This window comes from Anomaloglossus baeobatrachus, chromosome 1 (assembly GCF_048569485.1).
Source record: "Anomaloglossus baeobatrachus isolate aAnoBae1 chromosome 1, aAnoBae1.hap1, whole genome shotgun sequence".
Taxonomy (NCBI): Eukaryota; Metazoa; Chordata; class Amphibia; order Anura; family Aromobatidae; genus Anomaloglossus; species Anomaloglossus baeobatrachus.
This window is the reverse complement of record NC_134353.1, coordinates 365,147,771-365,167,612: the sequence shown is the minus strand read 5'-3', so window position 1 is coordinate 365,167,612 and position 19,842 is coordinate 365,147,771. Positions and strand designations below refer to the sequence as shown.

Below are 19,842 nucleotides of genomic sequence, written 5' to 3'. Positions count from 1 at the left end.
GGGGACCAGCACCGGGTAACCGGTGTGGCTTACCGACCGCCCAAAGCGGTTGTGTGTCCACCAGATTCCCTGCCTTGGGCCTCCCAGAGCTGCAGAGCTCGTTCTGAAATCCTCCACCGGCAGAAGTGATTGTAAAAATGGCTGCCGGAGCTCTCAGGGGAGGAGGGAGCCGTGGGCGGCGACTAATAAAGTGCGGGAATCTGGTGCCCCACAGTGATCAGTGAGGGGGGAGGAGAACACCTAAGTATGCTCCAGCCCTCACTGCCGACGTCCAGTCGACCGTCCCGCCCTTACCCCTGACTGGCAGGCCCGGGGGCGGGAGTTATGGTACTAGGCCGCATGAAGCCGGGGACTAAAGTTAATAACGCGGCCGGCAAACAGGCGCGGTCGGCGCGGTAGTCCCAGTCGTCACAAAAAAACAGCAGCCGCTGCAGCGTCTGTGACACAGGCGCTCCATGCACCGTCCCTAAGGGGACACAGAGTACCTTTAGATGCAGGGCCTTGTCCCTGATGATACCAAGTCTCCTGTCCAGCAGATTCCCCCAGGGGCTGCGGAGGGAGCCCGGTTCCAGTGAATGGTGACCGGATAGGATCCCACTTCTCCCAGAGCCTCTAAGGGATGGGGAAGGAAAACGGCATGTGGCTCCAGCCTTTGTACCCGCAATGGGTACCTCAACCTTAACAGCACCGCCGACTTAGTGGGGTGAGAAGGGAGCATGCCGGGGGCCCTGTGGGGGCCCTCTTTTCTTCCATCCGATACAATCAGCAGCTGCTGCTGACTAAAATGGGAGCTTGAGTGAATGTGTGCCTCCTTCAACACAAAGCATAAAACTGAGGAGCCCGTGACGCACGGGAGGGTGTATAGGCAGAGGGGAGGGGTTACACTTTTTAAAGTGTAATACTTTGTGTGGCCTCCGGAGGCAGAAGCTATACACCCAATTGTCTGGGTCTCCCAATGGAGCGACAAAAAAATTGCCATGTAGCCCTAGCCTAATGGCAACAAAGGGAAGAAGTACCGAACGTTAGACAATCGGATCATGGCATTATTATCAATGAAAGTTGGATAAATTTTGAATCTGATTTTCTAATATATAAAATAACATTTGGGTAGAAGTGCTAAAAAAAAAATTGGAAACATTTTAATTGAGTTCCCACTAAAAATTAAAATAAGGTTAAACAGGCCAGAGACCTTAGTACAATTCCACCTGACATTGCTAACCCAGTTTCTACACTGCAGTATAATTCGTAGCTTACTGTTCAGACTCTATGGCAGCTATTCCCCTACATTACTAATTAGTAAGCTTTAGCATTAATCCCTAAGGCACGTTCTGTGCCTAGCATCTACCAATTAAAAGCAAAAGGTTAAGGTGAGGTCAACCACTATTAGAGAAAAATTGGTAAGCTTTGTGCAAGTAAAGGGGAGGATTATAGGTTATGGCCTGGACATTATGGATTCTGAGTAGATAGTTTGTAATGGATGAGAAATTACTGCTACATTTAGAATAAGTATATACACACAATAAGACTATATAACTTAAGTGATGAGCGGGCACTGCCATGTATTGTTCAGTACTCATAATGAGCAGTTGGATGCTCGGATGGGTGCGACTCAAGGAAACGAGAATAATGGAAGTCAATAGGGAAAATCCAGTATTTTTTAGGAAGATTTCCTGGAAAAATGCTTAAGTTCCCAATTATACTTGGGTACTCAAGTCGTGGCCATCCGAGCATCCAACTGCTCGTTACGAGTACCGAACATGGACGTGCTCGCAGATCACTAATAGTTAATCTAGATGAACTTTTTTTTTTACCCCTTAATGACAGAACTATTTTTCAATTGAAAATGATTATTTATATGGCATTAACTCTGGATTTCTTCTTCATAACCCAGTGATTCTGAGATTATTTATTTTTCCGTGACACATTTTACTTTGTTAGTGGTAAGTTTAGGTCTACATGTTTTGCAATTATTTATCGTCTTTTCAAAAGAAAAAAAAAACCCGGCTCAAGCAATGTGCAAATTACTTGCATGAAATCAAGACAGAGGTCAACCGTGCCAAGTCATCAAGATGGTAGCACCCTAATCCCACCCAAACTGACTTGGGTACACACTATCCTGAAATCCTGTCCTCAGAAATGTCAATCAAGCCTTACGGAAAGTCATAAGCGCATGGCCAACTTAACTTCTTGGCACATTGCCTCCACCTCCTTGACTACAAGCTGCACACAGGTAATTTTGGTGGGAGCTATCTTTAATCGTCTTTTCAGTCATAGCAGGTACCTATGGCAGTGGTGCCGGTTTAGGGGACAAAAAACACGTAAAACAATTAATTTCATTATCTTCTTTTTCAGCTTAAATAGTGTAAAAAAAAAAATACATGCTTATGTCAGGAAAGATTACAATTGGCAATTTTGGATAGAAATTACAATAGTAAATGTATTATGTAGCGCTGCTTCATGTTTTCTAGTGTTGTATGTAAATGGGAGGGAGTTATAAAAATGGACTCCTTCTGGTTCACACAATTCGCTTATACCTCAAACATGGTATATGGGGTCCAGCGCTTACTTTTCATATCTAGCATCTCCTATCTTATGATAGAGAGAATGACAGCTTTAGTTCCTTGATTGCCAGCATTATAGTATTTTTGTAGAACACATATTTACACTATAAATTGAAGGTCCCAAAAGATTTTAAATAATGATATTTATAAAATTAAAAGTAATACTAATTTAGTGTTGCAAACTTTTGTTTAATCAAAAAAAACAAATCAGTCTAAGATTTGGTGATTCATTGGCCAATTCCAGAAAGGATACGACGGACATATGAATCAAGCTGCATAGAAGGTTATCCTGGAAAAACAGTTGCTTCCTTCTGCTCAGGCAATGTTTCTCAACTCTGAAGACTGTTTTTTCCAGGAGGACAATGCGCCATGCCACACAGCTAGGTCAATCAATGTCTGGATGAAGGAGCACCACATTAAACCCTGTCATGGCCAGCCAAATCTCCAGACCTGAACCCCATTGAAAACCTCTGGAATGTAATTAAGAGGAAGGTGGATAGTCATGAGCCATCAAACAAAAAAGAACTTCTTACATTTTTGCATCAGGAATGGCATAAGGTCACCCAAAAGCAGTGTGAAAGACTAGTGGAAAGCATGCCAAGATGCATGAAAGCTGTGCTAAAAAATCATGGTTATTCCACAAAATACTGATTTCTGAACTCTTCCTGAGTTAATACATTATTTGTATTGTTGTTTCTAAATGATTATGAACTTGTTTTCTTTGCATTATTTGAGGTCTGAAAGCAATGCATTGTTTTGTTATTTTGACCATTTCTCATTTTCAGAAAATAAATTTAAAATTCATTGCTTGGAAATTCGGAGACGCTGTCAGTAGTTTATAGAATAAAAAAACAATTTACATTTTATATAAAAATATACCTATAAAGAGAAAAATCAGGAAAAGTGACAATTTTGCAGTGGTCTCTTAAGATACAGCTCTGGCAAAAATTATCAGACAAGTTTGTTTATTTCTCATCCAAAATTGGTCATTATCATAATTCTCAATTCTGAGGTAAAATGTGTATTCAGTGAAGACTTTCCTCATTACGGAGATAGGAGATGGCAATTGGTGCTGATGGGATTCTATGATGACGGGAGGAGGGTGGGGCGGAGCTCTGTCTCTAGCACCTCCCTCTGCCTATAGCTCTGACCCTCTTCCCGTTATAGAATCTCCTCAGTATCAACTGCTGTCTTCCATCTCCGTAATTGGAAAGTCTTCACTGAATACAGATTTAACCTCAGAATTTAGAATTTTCATAATAACTGATCAATTTTAGCCAAAAAAGAAGCTAATTTTTCAGATAAGATTTATAATAAAGTTATTTATTTGTTGTTCAAATCAAAGTTTATTAGAATAGAAGAAGATAATCAAACAATTGCACAGCGCGCAGGCTGAGGGTATATATCCCAAGCTAGCTGGTAAAAACATCACAGTTCCTTGACTACACCTGCGCCACTGGCGACCAAAAATAACAAGTACAATACGTATATGTGTGGAATAGGAAGAACAAGTTGGAAAATAAAGAGATAAAGAAGAGGAGGTGGAAGAAGAATTTAGAGACAGTAAAGACAACAGAAACGTGGGAAAGTAAGGTGAAAGGGGAAAGGTACAAAGGGTTCCCACCCGAATGGACGCGCCCTCCTACATCAAAACCACATTTTCAAGGCTAACCTTTCAGGTACTGTGAGGTAGCGACCACCAATGTGGTAAATGGTCGCTATATGTCGCAGTGGAGAAGGTCGCTGCGATATTAAACTGAAGAGGTTGCTATGGGACTTGTAGTTCCACAAAGGCTTCTTTCTGCATATAAGGGTCAGATTCCCTTTAATAATCCCAGTGTGCTGTGCAGATCTGGAGAATCACAGACCTCCACCTGTGGGTGTGTCAAGTCTGATTTAGGAGACTGTCAGTGTGTGTTCTGGAGAGTGAGAGCAGAGCAGGGTGCTCTGGGTATATCAGCCTGTGTGGAGGCTGAACACAGGGCTCTGGAATTGAGTCTGAGTTGAGACTGAGGTGAGTGCAGCCAGGCTAGGGCTGTAGGGCCGAACCTCTCCTGGAGGAGACACAGACCCAGGGGTCTGCAGATGGCCCTGGGTGCTGGGAAGGAACTTCAGCTAGAGGTGTCTGCTGGCAGGTGCCAGAGAGTGGGGACTTGTAATGGACTGGAAGCCCACGGTATGTGGATCGTTTATGTTTAAGAGCAGTTTATGCTGGGAGTGTTTTAAATAAACTACAGGAATTTTTATAAAGAGACTGTACATGTGTTGCTGACGCTACCTCACACCGCTGCAAGCGAGTGGAACCCCCAGGTTGTGGGGTGCGACCTCACAGTACAGAAATAAGAGAATGGCAGATTACCTACATACCTGCCTCCCGTCAATCCATAGACCCATATCCGGTGAGTCCCTGAACATGATCCACAGGGCCCACGTAGCATCAACTTTGTCCTTGCTGCCGAGTGTCTGACCTATCAAGGTCTCCATCCTGAGGATCTCGTTTCACTCTGCTAGGAATTCATCCCGTGATGGGATTCTAGTTTGTTTCCAATATCTTGGAATTAGGTTTCTGGCAGCTGTTAAAAAATGTCTTAATAAACCTTTCCTAAACCCTGAAACAGAAACATTCCTGAGGGACAGGAGAGCTAACTCTTTTGTGGGCTGGATCTGCCTCAAGGATAGTTTATTGAGTAACTGGAAAATGCTCTCCCAGAATGATCTCACCGGGGAACATGACCACCAGATATGAGTGAGGGTTCCCCTCTCCTTTTGGCATCTCCAGCACTCATCAGAGGCTGATGGAAAGGCAGCATGGATACTCACAGGACACGTATACCACCTAGATAGGATCTTGTAGCACCTCTCCTGTGATATAACATTCAGCGAAGTTTTACCAATAAAGAGAAGGATTTTGGTCCGCTGCTCAGCCGAGAATGACCTCCCCCCACTCTCTCTCCCATTTCCCAAAGTACCCAGGCAAGCCGTCCCTCGCACCTCTGCATCTGAGAAACAAGTCATACAAGGTCGAAACGGTATGGCCTGGAGGATCCTTCTCTAGGCAAAGGGTCTCAAAGGGTGTGAGTGCCCTATAGATGTCTACCCTCCTAGCCATAGACGCTATAAAACTTTTCAGCTGTTCGTAGAAGAACCACATATCTTGGGATTTGTTGATCTCTGAAGAGTAATTATGTAGGGGTTTAATACCTGTGTCTGAGATAAAGTCACGAATAATAGGATGGTCACTCTTCCTTTTATGGAGGAATGTTGATCTATGGAATCCCGCCTGAAAATCTGAATTACTATGGACCGCTGTCAATGGGCATGGGATGGAGGACAAGTCAAGATATTTATTACCTCGGGACATAAAATTCCACAATTGCTTAGTGATAAAGGGTACTGTGATAGAGCTGGAGCTGGGGGGTGCTCTGGTCCAAATAACTACCTTCGGATCAACATCAGATTGCGAGCTTTCGGCTTCTACCCATCTTTTCCTTTCACCTGAGTTAAATAGATCCAGAACGCACGTCCCCAGAGAGGCGTAGCTATACAAAAGGTGATTAGGGAGTCCAGTTCCTCCCATATCCCTTGATCTACTCAATATTTTGTGGGTAATACGTGGGCGTTTATGTGACCAGACAAATTTGGTTATGTTAGATTTCAGACGTGAGAAAAAAAAAAAAACAAAAGAGGCCGGCAACACTAAGGGGATTGTTTGGAAGTAATAAAGCAGCTTCGGTAACAGGTCCATTTTGATCGCATTTATCCTCCCAAACCATGAAAGCTGGAGTTTGTTCCAGTTATTGAGGTCTAATTCTAACTTCCTGGAACTGTGGCGGTGATTTGATTTAAAGAGGTCAAGGGGATCTGCCGTCAGTTTAATTCCTAGGTATGTCAATGAATCCACCTGCCATTTGAAGGGGAGAGTGGCTTTGAGCTGAGTCACGAGCATTGGAGGAAGAGATATATTCAGTATTTCGGATTTATGAGTATTTATTTTAAAATTACTCAAGAGATCAGAACCTCCGCAATTCGGCCATTATGTTGGGTAGACTAATGAGTGGAGAGGTGACGTACAGGAGCAGATCATCTGCGAATAAAGCTAATTAATGGGCCGGTTTGTGAAATGAAACCCCTTTAATTGATATATTGCTCCTCAATGCCACCGCCAGATGTTCCATGGTCATAATATATAATAATGGGGAAAGGGGGCACCCTTGTCTTGTTCCATTACATATTGTAAAGGAATCTGAGAGGGAGCCATTTATTTTGATTCGTGCTGTGGGCGAAGAGTAGAGTGCTGTAACTCTGTTCATCATGTGTTCTCCCAACCCTATGTTTTTAAGGACCTGAAACAGGAAACTCCAGTGCACCCTGTCAAACGCCTTCTCTGCATCTACCGACAGGATGCACATGGGGATCCTGTGACGTCTTGCGCCGTCGATCAGGGAGATTGTCCCTTGCTTCTCTTCTGGGCACAAAACCCACCTGGTCTGGATTTACCAGTCTGGGAAGAAGGTCTCATAACCCATTTGATATCATTTTAGAATAAAGCTTGATATCTAGATTTATGAGTGAGATCGGTCTATAGTTGCAACAAAGAGATGCGTCCTTCCCTGGTTTGGGTATAACTGTGATGTGGGCCATCAACGCCTGAGGAGGGAATGCACCCCCTGCAGATATATATCTACAGACCGATAGGAACAGTGGATTTAGAAGTTCTGAAAATTGTTTATAAAAACCCGCTGAGAACCCGTCTGGACCTGGGCTTTCCCCGACTTCAAATCTGACACTTCCGCATTGACCTCCTCCAGGGAGAAGTCCTCTTCCAGCTCCAGTAAGGTATCATTCGAGATGGAAGGGAGATTATGGGATTTCAGGTAAGCTTTAACATCATCTTGAGTCCCATATGTCGCTATGTGTCCCGATTGTCCCCTAATATCATAAAGCGCCTTGTAGTATGTGCGGAAGCCTGCTAAAATGTCCTGGTTGCTATGCAAATGACCACCACTTCCTGGATCTTTTATGAAAGGGATGTAAGTATTCATGGAGCGGGGATGGAGGGCCCTTGCAAGAAGCTTCTCACTTCTATTGCCCAGTTGATAAAAGCGGCTTTTGAAACGTTCTCTTAAGCCCCTGGATTTGTGGTCTAATACCTCTAGTAATTGGTTGCTATGCAAATGACCACCACTTCCTGGATCTTTTATGAAAGGGATGTAAGTATTCATGGAGCGGGGATGGAGGGCCCTTGCAAGAAGCTTCTCACTTCTATTGCCCAGTTGATAAAAGCGGCTTTTGAGACGTTCTCTTAAGCCCCTGGATTTCTGGTCTAATACCTCTAGTAATTTATGTCTGGTTGTAGAGTTGTGCGTAGGTTGTGGGAGATGAGAATAAAGTTATTTATTTTCATGTTTACTATTGATTTATAAAATAAAAATGAAAACATCAGTTACGCTTTAAGTACTTCTGGACTGTCCTTAGACTTTAGAAGTCTGAGCAGTCCACTTGTATCCCTGCAGTGACGTTCTAAAACGTCAATGCAATCTAAGCAGCTGTTACCAGATCGGGAAGCTCTGGAGGAGGGAAACTGGTTGTCAGGCACAGCCAGACTTCCCAGAGAGAAAAGATAAACAAACATGTTTTCCTTCTCAAATGTCTGTATACAAAGAACTAAACCAATGCTGTGTCTATAGATTTGGAAGCACTTGTACAATTTAAAATGCTTTTAGTGGCCCATTGTGGCCTTCAAAAAAAATTAAAGAATCAAAAGTTGACAGTGTTCCCTATTTTTATTTATATTTCCCCCGATTACAGCAGAGAAAAAAAAAAAAAGATTTTATATATATATATATATATATATATATATATATATATATATATGATATAAAAGTCATGAAAAAGATAATCCAAATATTAATTAAAAATACAAGCCAGGAAAAAAATTAAGATCCATTACAAGTACAATAAAATGCATGATAAAACACGAAAATATGCTTTGCCACAAATGTGTGTAAATGGCTTGGTCAAACTAGTTAAAGCAAAAAAACAAACAAAAAACAAACGTCTTTAAAGAGAACCTGTCAGGTCCAATATGCACCCAGAACCACGAGCAGTTCTGGGTGCATATTGCTAATCCCAGCCTAACCGTCCCTGTATACACTAGCATAGATAAAGAGATCTTGGATAAAGTATTTCTAAAGATCTTTTACCGTATGCTAATGAGCTCGGGCACTAGTCCCCTGGGCATTAGTTCACCTGGCTAGTCGGCTTCATTAGCATGTTAGTACGCTCCTGTGGGTGTGCTATCATGCTAATGAATGTGCAGCGTCAGAGGATGATCTCACTCACCTCTCTGCCGTAATCGCGTCCCACACTGAATTTCGGCTCAGTGCACATGACCCCGGAGGTTCAGTCATGCACACTACTTCAGTTTGAAGCCAGGACGCGTACACCCGACTTCATAGTGCACATGACCGAAACTCCGGGGTCATGCGCACTGAGCCGAAATCCAGCGTCAGATGCAATGGCGGCGGAGAGGTGAGTGAGATCATCCTCTGATGCTGCGTATTCATTAGCATGTTAGCACACCCACAGGGACGTACTAACATGCTAATGGGGCCAACTAGCCAGGGGATCCAACGCCCAGGGGACTAGTCCTCGCACTCATTAGCATACGGTAAGAGATCTTTACAAATACTATTCTAAAGATCCCTTTATCTATGCTAGTGTATACAGGGACAGTTAGGCAGAGATTAGCAATATGCACCCAGAACTGCTCGTGGTTCTGGGTGCATACTGGACCTGAAAGGTTCCCTTTAAGTCATAGATTAATTCCATTTTAGCTGTGATTGCTGTGCAGCCCCAGCCATCCACAGATGAGTGACTATTCATGAACAAGACAAAGATGCATAACCATATACTGATTTAATGTTTCTTTTGGGCTGCTAGTTGTTTAAAGCACCTTATTTCTGAGTTTATATAGGTCTTACCCTTGCTTTTTAATGAGAAACTGTTGAAGATCTCGAACCATATTTGATGTTTTCCGTGCGACTTCAAGGTATAAATTTGGGCGATCAAAGCTTGTACAGGTGATCTGTGGGTTACGCAAGTTTAAGGATGCCAAAATGTCATCACGTACTGAAGGACTTGCTGTTGCTGTCAAAGCCACCACAGGGACCTAAGAGTATCAGACCAAACGTATTACTGAAGAAATGTATTAAATCAAAAAGTAAAGGTTTGTAATACTGTATTATGTAACTATAGAAAACATACCCATAGGAGCAACCAAACGTGCAACAAGTATAATAAGTGTACAAAAAGCATGGGTTTCCTGGTCTCCAATCATACGGAAATGCCCAATAATTATGCACATATTGTAGTATTTGCCCATATCATTTTTATGCAGATTTTTCCACTCCAAGGTGTATAAACTTGAATGCTTATTGGACGACGTATATTAGGTAATGTGTATTTGTGTAATGGAGTACGTGTCCTAAGGATATCAACACAGAAATATTAGGCGACTTGTTTTCCTCAAACAAAATGGGCAAAAAAAATTCCAAAAGGTATCAAAACTGGCTCTCCCAGGGCTAGCATGATATTGTATCATGCAATCTCTGAAGCAAATCAGTGGCCATTTCAATGTCCCCTTCTTCGGACACATCAGACACCAGGAGGAAGTCACAGAGCAGACAGCTCTCACTTCTTAAGGAGGGGAAAGTAAAATGGCCACATAATAATGTCACGCAAGCCCTGGGAGACCCAGTGCCAACACCGCTGGAACAGCGCCTGTACTGGAGGGGAGTATGCATAATATAATTTTAATTGGAGAAACACTTACCCTATAGTTGCACTTTTTTTTTATTAGAGTGGTCAGATTTTCATCTTTATTATGACATGGCTGGTTCCAGTCTCCTAGAGATTTTGTTGGCTGGTCACTAAAAAAATTTGCTGAGCTGTGCCTGCTGATCATGCAAATGACTGCAGCACTTGGTGGAGTGCCACGTTATCTTGTATAAGCATACTGGAAAAGCAGCTGTCAATCAGTCCCCATGAGCCAATACCGATTGCCCATTTTGAAGGAACTCTAAATAGCTTTGTTCTTAAAGGGATTATCTGCTTTAAGTAGCAAGGTCTGCAGTCACTATATGAGACTACAGACTGTGGAATCATGACAGTGTGCGATACACAGTCATGACTACCCTGTATGCCCCATTGTAGTGGGCAATCTGTTTATTTGCGGACATGTACTAAATCGTCTCACCTGCTTTCTCTCAATAAAAGTAAATTGAAAAAAACGCAGGAGCCTAGTCAGCAAGTGATTACAAGTATGCAAATCGATAGGGTGACTTCCCACTCACAAAGGGAATACAAGGGGATTGTGACAGTGTGCACATAGAAAATAAAAGAGCGGGCAGCACTCTGCAGGTAGCTTCAGACAGCTTTATTTTTCGATGCTGACAGGTGTAACAGACATGAGGGAGTGAAGGGAGGGGAGCACGAGGACGACGGTACCGTTTCGCACCCTGTGATAGCAATTGTCTCTCTCCAAGTCTCTGTTTGTCTGTCTCTTTCCCTGTCTGTCTCTGTGTGTCTGTCTGTGTCTCTCGGTCTGTCTCTGTATCAGTCTCTCTGTCTCTCTCTCTCTCGCTCTGTGTGTCTGTGTATGTATGTCTGTCTCTCTCTCGGTGTCTCTTTGCCCGCCTGTCTCTTTGCCCGTCTGTCTGGTGTGCATACCTTCTCTCCATATAGTGATGTTTGTTTAGGTTTTTGCACCCAGTTCAGACTTAAAATGGTATTCCAAACGTTATTTCTTTATTTGTTAGTAGTCTTTCGTTTGTGAACCCGGCCCCACCCAATAGTCAGTCCACATTATACATATACAGCCTGGGTCTCAGCTTCCCATACTTGGTAAGTTTTTTAACTGCATGAGAGGACACACATTAGCTAGGGACCCCAAAAATAAGAGAATACCGTGAAGAGGTTTTGGAGCTCTGTTGCATTGATCAATTCAATAGCTAAATTTGTCTTTATTCATATTTCATGGCAGATTCCACTCTCATTTTTTCATTTTTGCATGTAGCTATTGTATTTTTCAGGCCAGTATTCACACAGCAGTTTCTGCTATTACATGTATTCCCCTTGCATAGTCACTGGTGTGCATACCTTATCTCCATATAGTGTCTGTGTGTGTATGTCTGTCTCTCTCTCTGTCTCTCTTTGCCCGCCTGTCTCTTTGCCCGTCTGTGTCTCTTTCCCTGTCTGTGCCTGTCTCTTTCCCAGTCTGTGTCTGTCTGCCTCTGTCTGTCTCTCTCTGTCTCCCCACCAATATCATATTACCTCACACATAAGCTTGTTATACTATGAATGTCTTTCGTTCCTATAGCAACCAATCAGAGCTGCTAATAATAACATGTGGCTTCCAGCTCCATTGACTCTAATGGAAGCATGCTTTTTGGAGAGTAACTAATGTGCGGGGTTAAATTTTCCGGTCAAAACAGTCTGTTATGTTCCCTGAGTCACATGAGGTGTCTGTGCAAAATTTCATAATTGTAAATGCGACGGTGCGTATTCCTTTAGCGGACATACACACATACATACATACATACATACACACACACACATACACTCAGCTTTATATATTAGAGATTATATATATTACTAGAAGGTGGCCCGATTCTACGCATCGGGTATTCTAGAATTTACGTATTGTGTAGTTAATGTATGATTTTTGTTATATATATATATATATATATATATATAATATATATATATATATATATATATATATATATATATAGATGTTGTTGTCTGTAGTTACCAAGTGTTTGTGTAGGGGCTGTACATGTTCTGGGTGATGTCTGGGTGTGGCGGGGGGTGAGAGCGGTGTTTGTGTGTTGCGTTGTGTGTCGTTATTTGTGGAGCGCTGTGTGTCTGTATCGTTGTGTATGTGTGTTGCACGGTTTGTGTGGGTGTGGGGTGTGTGTTTTGGGGGGAGGTATGTTTTGTGCAATGTGTGTGTTGTGCGGTATGTGCGTATATTTGTGTGTGCCGCGGTGTTTGGGTGTTGGGTGTTGTGTGTGTGCGGCGTTGTCTGTGTGTATGGGTGTCTGTGTAGGGCAGTGTTTGTGTTTCCCAGTGTGTGTGTGGTGTGTTGTGCAGTGCGTGTGTGGCAGTGTGTGTGTGTGTGTGTATGTGTGTGTGTTTTGGGGGGAGGTGTGCACCCCCCATCGTGCTCCATCCCCCATGCTGCGCACCCCCCATCGTGCTCCATCCCCACTCCCCATTGTGCTCCATCCTCCATGCTGCGTACTCCCCATCGTGCTCCATCCCCCATGCTGTGCATTCCCCATCGTGCTCCATCCCCCATGCTGCGCACTCCCAAACGTGCTCCATCCCCAATGCTGCGCACCCCCCATCGTGCTCCATCCCCCATGCTGCACACTCCCAATCGTGCTCCATCCCCCATGCTGCGCACCCCCCATCGTGCTCCATCCCCCATGCTGCGCACCCCCCATCGTGCTCAATCCCCCATGCTGCGCACTCCAAATCGTGCTCCATCCCCCATGCTGCGCACCCCCCATTGTGCTCCATCCCCCCTCCCCATTGTGCTCCATCCCCCATGCTGCGTACTCCCCATCGTGCTCCATCCCCCATGCTGTGCATTCCCCATCGTGCTCTATCCCCCATGCTGCGCACTCCCAAACGTGCTCCATCCCCCATGCTGCGCACCCCCATCGTGCTCCATCCCCCATGCTGCGCACCCCCCATCGTGCTCTATCCGCCATGATGCGCACTCCCCATTGTGCTCCATCCCCCATGCTGCGCACTCCCAAACGTGCTCCATCCCCCATGCTGCGCACTCCCCATCGTGCTCTATCCCCCATGCTGCGCACTCCCAAACGAGCTCCATCACCCATGCTGCGCACTCCCCATCGTGCTCCATCCCCCATGCTGCGCACCCCCCATCGTGCTCCACAGTCACACATCAGACAGTAAACACGCACACATCTGATCGCATACACACACACACACACACCCCACTTCTCCCTGTGCCTACCAGTGTGCGGTCCCAGCAGCTGTGCTGCACGCCATGCTCCTCTGCCGACACTCACAGATCCGATCGCATACACTCACACACACACTCACACATCAGAACACACTCACGTACATCCGATCGCATACACTCACACACACACACACACACACTGACGATATCGCACATACGTGCTGACACAATCACAACATCCGGAGATACCACAAGCTTCCGGCCATGTGATCCTCCGGCAGGTCCTGGAAGCACGCACAGGATCGCCGAGAAGCAAGCGATATCACGGGATGTTGTGAGTATGTGGATGCGATCTGATGAGTGTGTGAGGTGTGTGTGAGAGTGAGTGTGATCTGATGTGTGTGTGTGTGTCTGTTCTTATGTGTGTGCGTGTGTGTTCCGCCGCTGCAGGACGTGGATGCGATCTGATGTGTGTGTGAGGTGTGTGAGAGAGTGTGATCTGATGTGTGTGTGTGTGTGTGTGTGTGTGTCCGCCGCTGCAGGACCTTGATGCGCTCACCTCGAGAGGCCATTCCGTGTGGGGGGCGGAGCCTGGGCGAGCGGCCAATCCGTGCGGGGGGGCGGAGCCGAGGCGAGCGGCCAATACGTGCGGGAGGAGGAGCCGAGGCGAGCGGCCAATACGTGCGGGGGGCGGGGCCATGGCGAATCCGTGAAGCCGAGCGGCCAATCCGTGCGGGGGGGGCGGGGCCATGGCGAGGCCAGCGGCCAATCCGCTGTTTGTCACTGTAAGGACATGGCCAATCTGTGCGGGGGGGGGTGGACCCGAGGCGAGGCGAGCGGCTAATCCGTGCGGGGGGGAGGAGTCGAGGCGAGCGGCCAATCCGTGCGGGGGGGCGGGGCCATGGCGAGGCCAGCGGCCAATCCGCTGTTTGTCACCGTAAGGACATGGCCAATCCGTGCGGGGGGGTGGACCCGAGGCGAGGCGAGCGGCTAATCCGTGCGGGGGGGAGGAGTCGAGGCGAGCGGCCAATCCGTGCGGGGGGGCGGGGCCATGGCGAGGCCAGCGGCCAATCCGCTGTTTGTCACCGTAAGGACATGTCACGGTAAGGACACAATTTTGGAGCAAGACAGACAGACAGACAGACAGAATAAGGCAATTATATATATAGATACATACACACACACACACTACTGAGGGTAATGAGGAAATGATTGGCTGCAGAGGTCACATGACTTAAAAATAGTCTTGGTGAAATGGTGGAGGGGGATGAGGGTAAAGCCAACCTGCTGAATGACTTTTTTTCTACGGTTTTTATACAAGAAAATGCCATGGCAGATGACATGACCAGTGATACCATAAATTCACCCTTTAATATTACCTGCTTAAACCAGCAGGAAGTACGCCGCCGCCTCGAAATCACTAAGGTTGAGAAATCTCCGGGCCCGGATGGCATACACCCCAGAGTACTACAGGAATTGAGTTCTGTGATAGATAGACCATTATTTTTAATCTTCACAGATTCCTTAATAACAAGGTCGGTACCGCAGGACTGGCGCATAGCAAATGTGGTGCCAATATTCAAAAAGGGGACAAAAACTGAGCCGGAAAATTATAGGCCGGTAAGTTTAACCTCTACGGTTGGTAAAATCCTTGAGGGTTTCTTGAGAGATGCTATACTGGAGTATCTCAAGAAAAATAACCTTATGACAGAGTATCAACATGGGTTTATGAGGGATCGATCCTGTCAAACTAATTTGATCAGCTTCTATGAAGAGGTAGGTTCAAGCCTGGACCAGGGAAATGCAGTGGATGTTGTGTATATGGACTTTTCAAAAGCTTTTGATACGGTGCCACACAAAAGGTTGGTACATAAAATGAGAATAATGGGGATAGGGGAAAATATGTGTAACTAAGTTAAACACTGGCTCAGTGATAGGAAACAAAGGGTGGTTATTAATGTTACGTACTCGGACTGGGTCTCAGTTCATAGTGGGGTACCACAGGGGTCAGTATTGGGCCCGCTTCTTTTCAACATATTTATTAATGACCTTGTTGGGGGCATGCGGAGTAGAATTTCAATATTTGCAGATGATACTAAACTCTGCAGGGTAATCAATACAGAGGAGGATAATTTTATATTACAGGGAGATTTATGTAAATTGGAGGATTGGGCTGAGAAGTGGCAATTGAAGTTTAATGTAGATAAATGAAAGGTCATGCACTTGGGTAGAGGAAATAAAATGTATAATTATGTACTTAATTGTAGAACACTGGGTAAAACAGACACAGAAAAAGACTTGGGTGTATGGGTGGATGGTAAACTTCACTTTAGTGGACAGTGTCAGGCAACTGCTGCCAGGGCTAATAAAATAATGGGATGTATTAAAAGAGGTATAAGTGTTCATGAAAAAATATATAGTTCTACCTCTGTACAAGTCACTAGTGTGACCGCACTTAGAATACTGTGTACAATTCTGGTCACCGATATATAAGAAGGACATAGCTGAACTGGAGAGGGTGCAGAGAAGAGCCACCAAGATTATTAGAGGAATGGGTGGGCTGCAACACCAAGACAGGTTATTAAACTTGGGGTTATTTAGTTTGGAAAAACGAAGGCTTAGGGGGGATCTAATCACAATGTATAAATATATGAGTGGACAGTACAGAGACCTTTCCAAAGATCTTTTTACACCTAGGCCTGCGACTGGAACACGGGGGCATCCGCTAAGTCTTGAGGAAAGAAGGTTTAATCATAATCACAGACGAGGATTCTTTACTGTACGAGCAGTGAGACTATGGAACTCTCTGCCGCATGATGTTGTAATGAGTGATTCACTACTAACATTTAAGCAGAACCTGGATGCCTTTCTTGAAAAATGTAATATTACCAGTTATGTATATTAGATATTATGACAGGGTGTTGATCCAGGGAACTAGTCTGATTGCCGTATGTGGAGTCAGGAAGGCATTTTTTCCCCATTGGAACTTGTTTGCCACATTGGGGTTTTTTTTGCCTTCCTCTGGATCAACATGTTAGCCTACAGGTTGAACTAGATGGACTTAAGGGTACTTTATACACTGCAACATTGCTATCGATCTCGTTAGCGATGTGAAATTCTAGATCGCAAGTGCGATCTTTCGAGATCGCACATGCGTAAAATAACCTATGTATGATCTCGAAAGATCGCACTTGCGATATAGAATTTCACATCGCTAACGGGATCGATAGCGATGTCGCAGTGTGTAAAGTACCCTTTAGAGTCTCCCTTCAACCTTAAAAACTATGATACTATGGACTTATACAAGTCAAGCAAAGACCAGCGGAGAAACTAGGAGAAGAGCAGGGATAACATGGGCAAGCATGTGTTATATTTTAGCTGTATTGCAGTCTATTCGCAGGTTTTTCATTCATTCAGACATTCCCTTTAAATCACAATTAATAAACTGAATAAATAAAAATAGTGCAAACAATGGCACAAATTTTCATCTGTTCGATGCCAGTGTAAAAAAAAAAATTCCAAAATCCACCAAATTTCTGCATCTGCTTTACCATAAGTTCTCGGTTAGAAAATGTAAAAATTGGAGTCCTTACCAAAGGAAGTAATTTCTTGAGTTTTCCAAGGCACCGATAAGCACTTCTGAAATCATGACCCCATTCAGAAATGCAATGTGCCTCATCAATGGCGATAAGGCTGATACCTAAAAGAGATAAAAGAGGATTTGTTCTGTACTCCTGAAAATTGAAGCTGTGTATGAGGGAGAAATCTGGATTTCTTGGAAATTCCAAAGTGTTGCATCTTTAAAACTAACAGTGTTAAAGTGAAAACAAGTTATCATCTATCCACTGGATAACGTGCTGATTGTAGGGTGTCCCACTACTGGGACAGGCAGTTCGTCAGTGCGGGGATTTTTTATCCCTGTTACAAAATGGCACGGAAGCTTGGACGCCTAATTAATCTCTATGGGGCTGCCAGAAAAAGCTGAAAGTAGTGCTCAGCATAAGCCATAAGGAATAAATGTAGAATGGAAGGTCAGTGTGCATAACTGACCACTGCTCCAAGTTCCAACAATTGGTCTCCTTACATCTCAGACATTTACAGACTGTTGTAAAAAGAAAATAGGCAGCTACACAAAAGGTAGACTTGGCCCTGCCTCTACTTTTTTGAGATGGGTTACTGCCATCAATTTCTCAAGAAGTTAATTTCTTTCAAATTAAATGGAAAAAGTCTACACTTTTGATACGTGATCTTTGTTCTGTTGTGAATTAAACATGGCTTTAAGAGGATTCCAAATCATTGCATTCTTGTTCTCTTACATTTTACAGTGTCCCAACATGAAAAAAAAATAAACAGAAAAAAAACAACAGAAAATATTTTTATTGAAGATATAAGTCTAGTTCAAAAGTTATACTATGGCTATGTGCGCACACTGCAGTTTTGTTTCTCCAGTGAAAAACGCACCCTCTGGCAGAAAACGCACCTTTGGCCAGCGAAACGCGTTCGTTTTTACCGCGGTTTGGTGCATTTTTGCCCCTGCTTATTTTTTTAACATTCTCAATGGAAAAATGCAGGGAGAAACGCTGAAAAGAAGTGACATGCTGCTTCTTTTTTCTCCACCCAAAACTGCAGGCAAAAAAAAAAGCAACGTGCGCACAGCCTTTCGGTTTTCTCAGACTTTGCTGGGGAAGGTCATACATGCAGTTTAAGCCCACAAACTACAAAAAAAACAAAAAAAAACCCCAGCCATTAACTCAGTTTATGTCAATGTAAAATGCTGCACACTCTCAGTCGAAAATGCAATCTCTTTATTACACACACAAATGCTAAGGACAGCAACACAAAACAGTGACTTAACTGACGTTTCGACACTGAAACGTCACAGTTAAGTCGCTGTTTTGTGTGTGTAAGAAAGAGATTGCAATTTTGAACTGAGTGTGAAGCATTTTACATTGATCTGGATTTGAAGGGATTTAGGACCCCAATTTGCATGCACCTCCATTACCCATACTGTGTGCACACCATTTTCTTTACTACTAGTATTAACTCAATTTACAACATATTCATGTGAAAGCAAAAAACACTACTTTCAAAACACTCCTTTTGGCTGAGGCTTTAATCACTTTTTACCATTTACTGGTGTAAACCAAGCAAAAAAAAAGAAAAAAAAAAACACTATGTAAATGAAGGAAAATATTATTCTCACCCAAAATTTGGAAACTAAGTACCGTATTTTTCAGACTATAAGACGCACCGGACCATAAGACGCACCCTGGTTTTAGAGACGGAAAATAGGAAAATAATATTTTAAGCAAAAAATGTGGTCATGACACACTGTTATGGGGCGAGGATCTGCTGCTGGCACTATCATGGAGGTAATGTCCCCAAATTCTCTACTAAGGTAGCCCATCCTGGTAATGATCCTCCTGCCTTGTATATATGTGTATATATATATATATGTGTATGTATGTATGTATGTATGTATGTATGTATATATATATATATATATATATATATATACACATATACACACACACACACACACACACACACACACACGTCCCTCATCCTGGTATAGCCCCATCTTGCTATATACTGCATCCTGGTATGTGCTCCCATCCTGCTATATACGCCATCATCCTGCTCATAAACGCCATCATCCTGCTCATATACCCCCATCATCCTGCACATATACCCCCATCATCCTGCTATATGCCATCATCCTGTTCATATACTCCCATCATCCTGGTATATGGCCCCATCATCCTGCTCATATACCCCCATCATCCTGCTCATATACCCCCATCCTCCGGCACACACAAAAAATAAACGTTTACACTCACTATTCCTCGTTCCACGCAGCGTCGCTCCTCCTCCTGTCTGTGCCGGCAGTGCTGTGTTGAGCCGGCCACGTTCCATGCAGCACTGCGATGTCCTCCAGTCTGCCGGCGCGGCTGTGAAGACACACGTGCGCACAGCGATGACGTCATCGCTGTGAGCACCGCTAGTCTCCAGTCCACACAGCGCGGCCTGCAGACTGGAGGACATCGCGATGCTGCAGGGGAACGGTGAGTACATTGATTCACTGCACCCCACGCTGATGATGATGCGCAGGGAGCAGTGAATACAGCCAAGCATGATCACTCCAGGCTGTAGTTGCCAGGGGTGATCACGGCTGGCTGTTTATGGGCGCGTCCCCGCCTATAATCCCGCCTACCTATCAGCCCCGGCTTCGGCGCTGAGAGATGATGGGCGGGAGGATGGGCGTGCATATGTAATGAG

General features: G+C 44.4%; 1 protein-coding gene across 2 annotated transcripts in view; it reads right to left on the bottom strand.

Moving 5' to 3' along the window:
• WRN (WRN RecQ like helicase) overlaps positions 1-19,842 on the bottom strand; it is a 345,122-nt gene that overhangs the window by 142,070 nt on the left and 183,210 nt on the right. For both annotated transcript variants that reach the window (XM_075352466.1, XM_075352467.1), the window contains 2 exons: positions 17,157-17,263; positions 9,545-9,732 (listed from right to left, as the gene is read on the bottom strand). In XM_075352466.1, the coding sequence (XP_075208581.1) occupies positions 9,545-9,732; positions 17,157-17,263 (295 nt within the window). The remainder of the gene's footprint in view (positions 1-9,544; positions 9,733-17,156; positions 17,264-19,842) is intronic.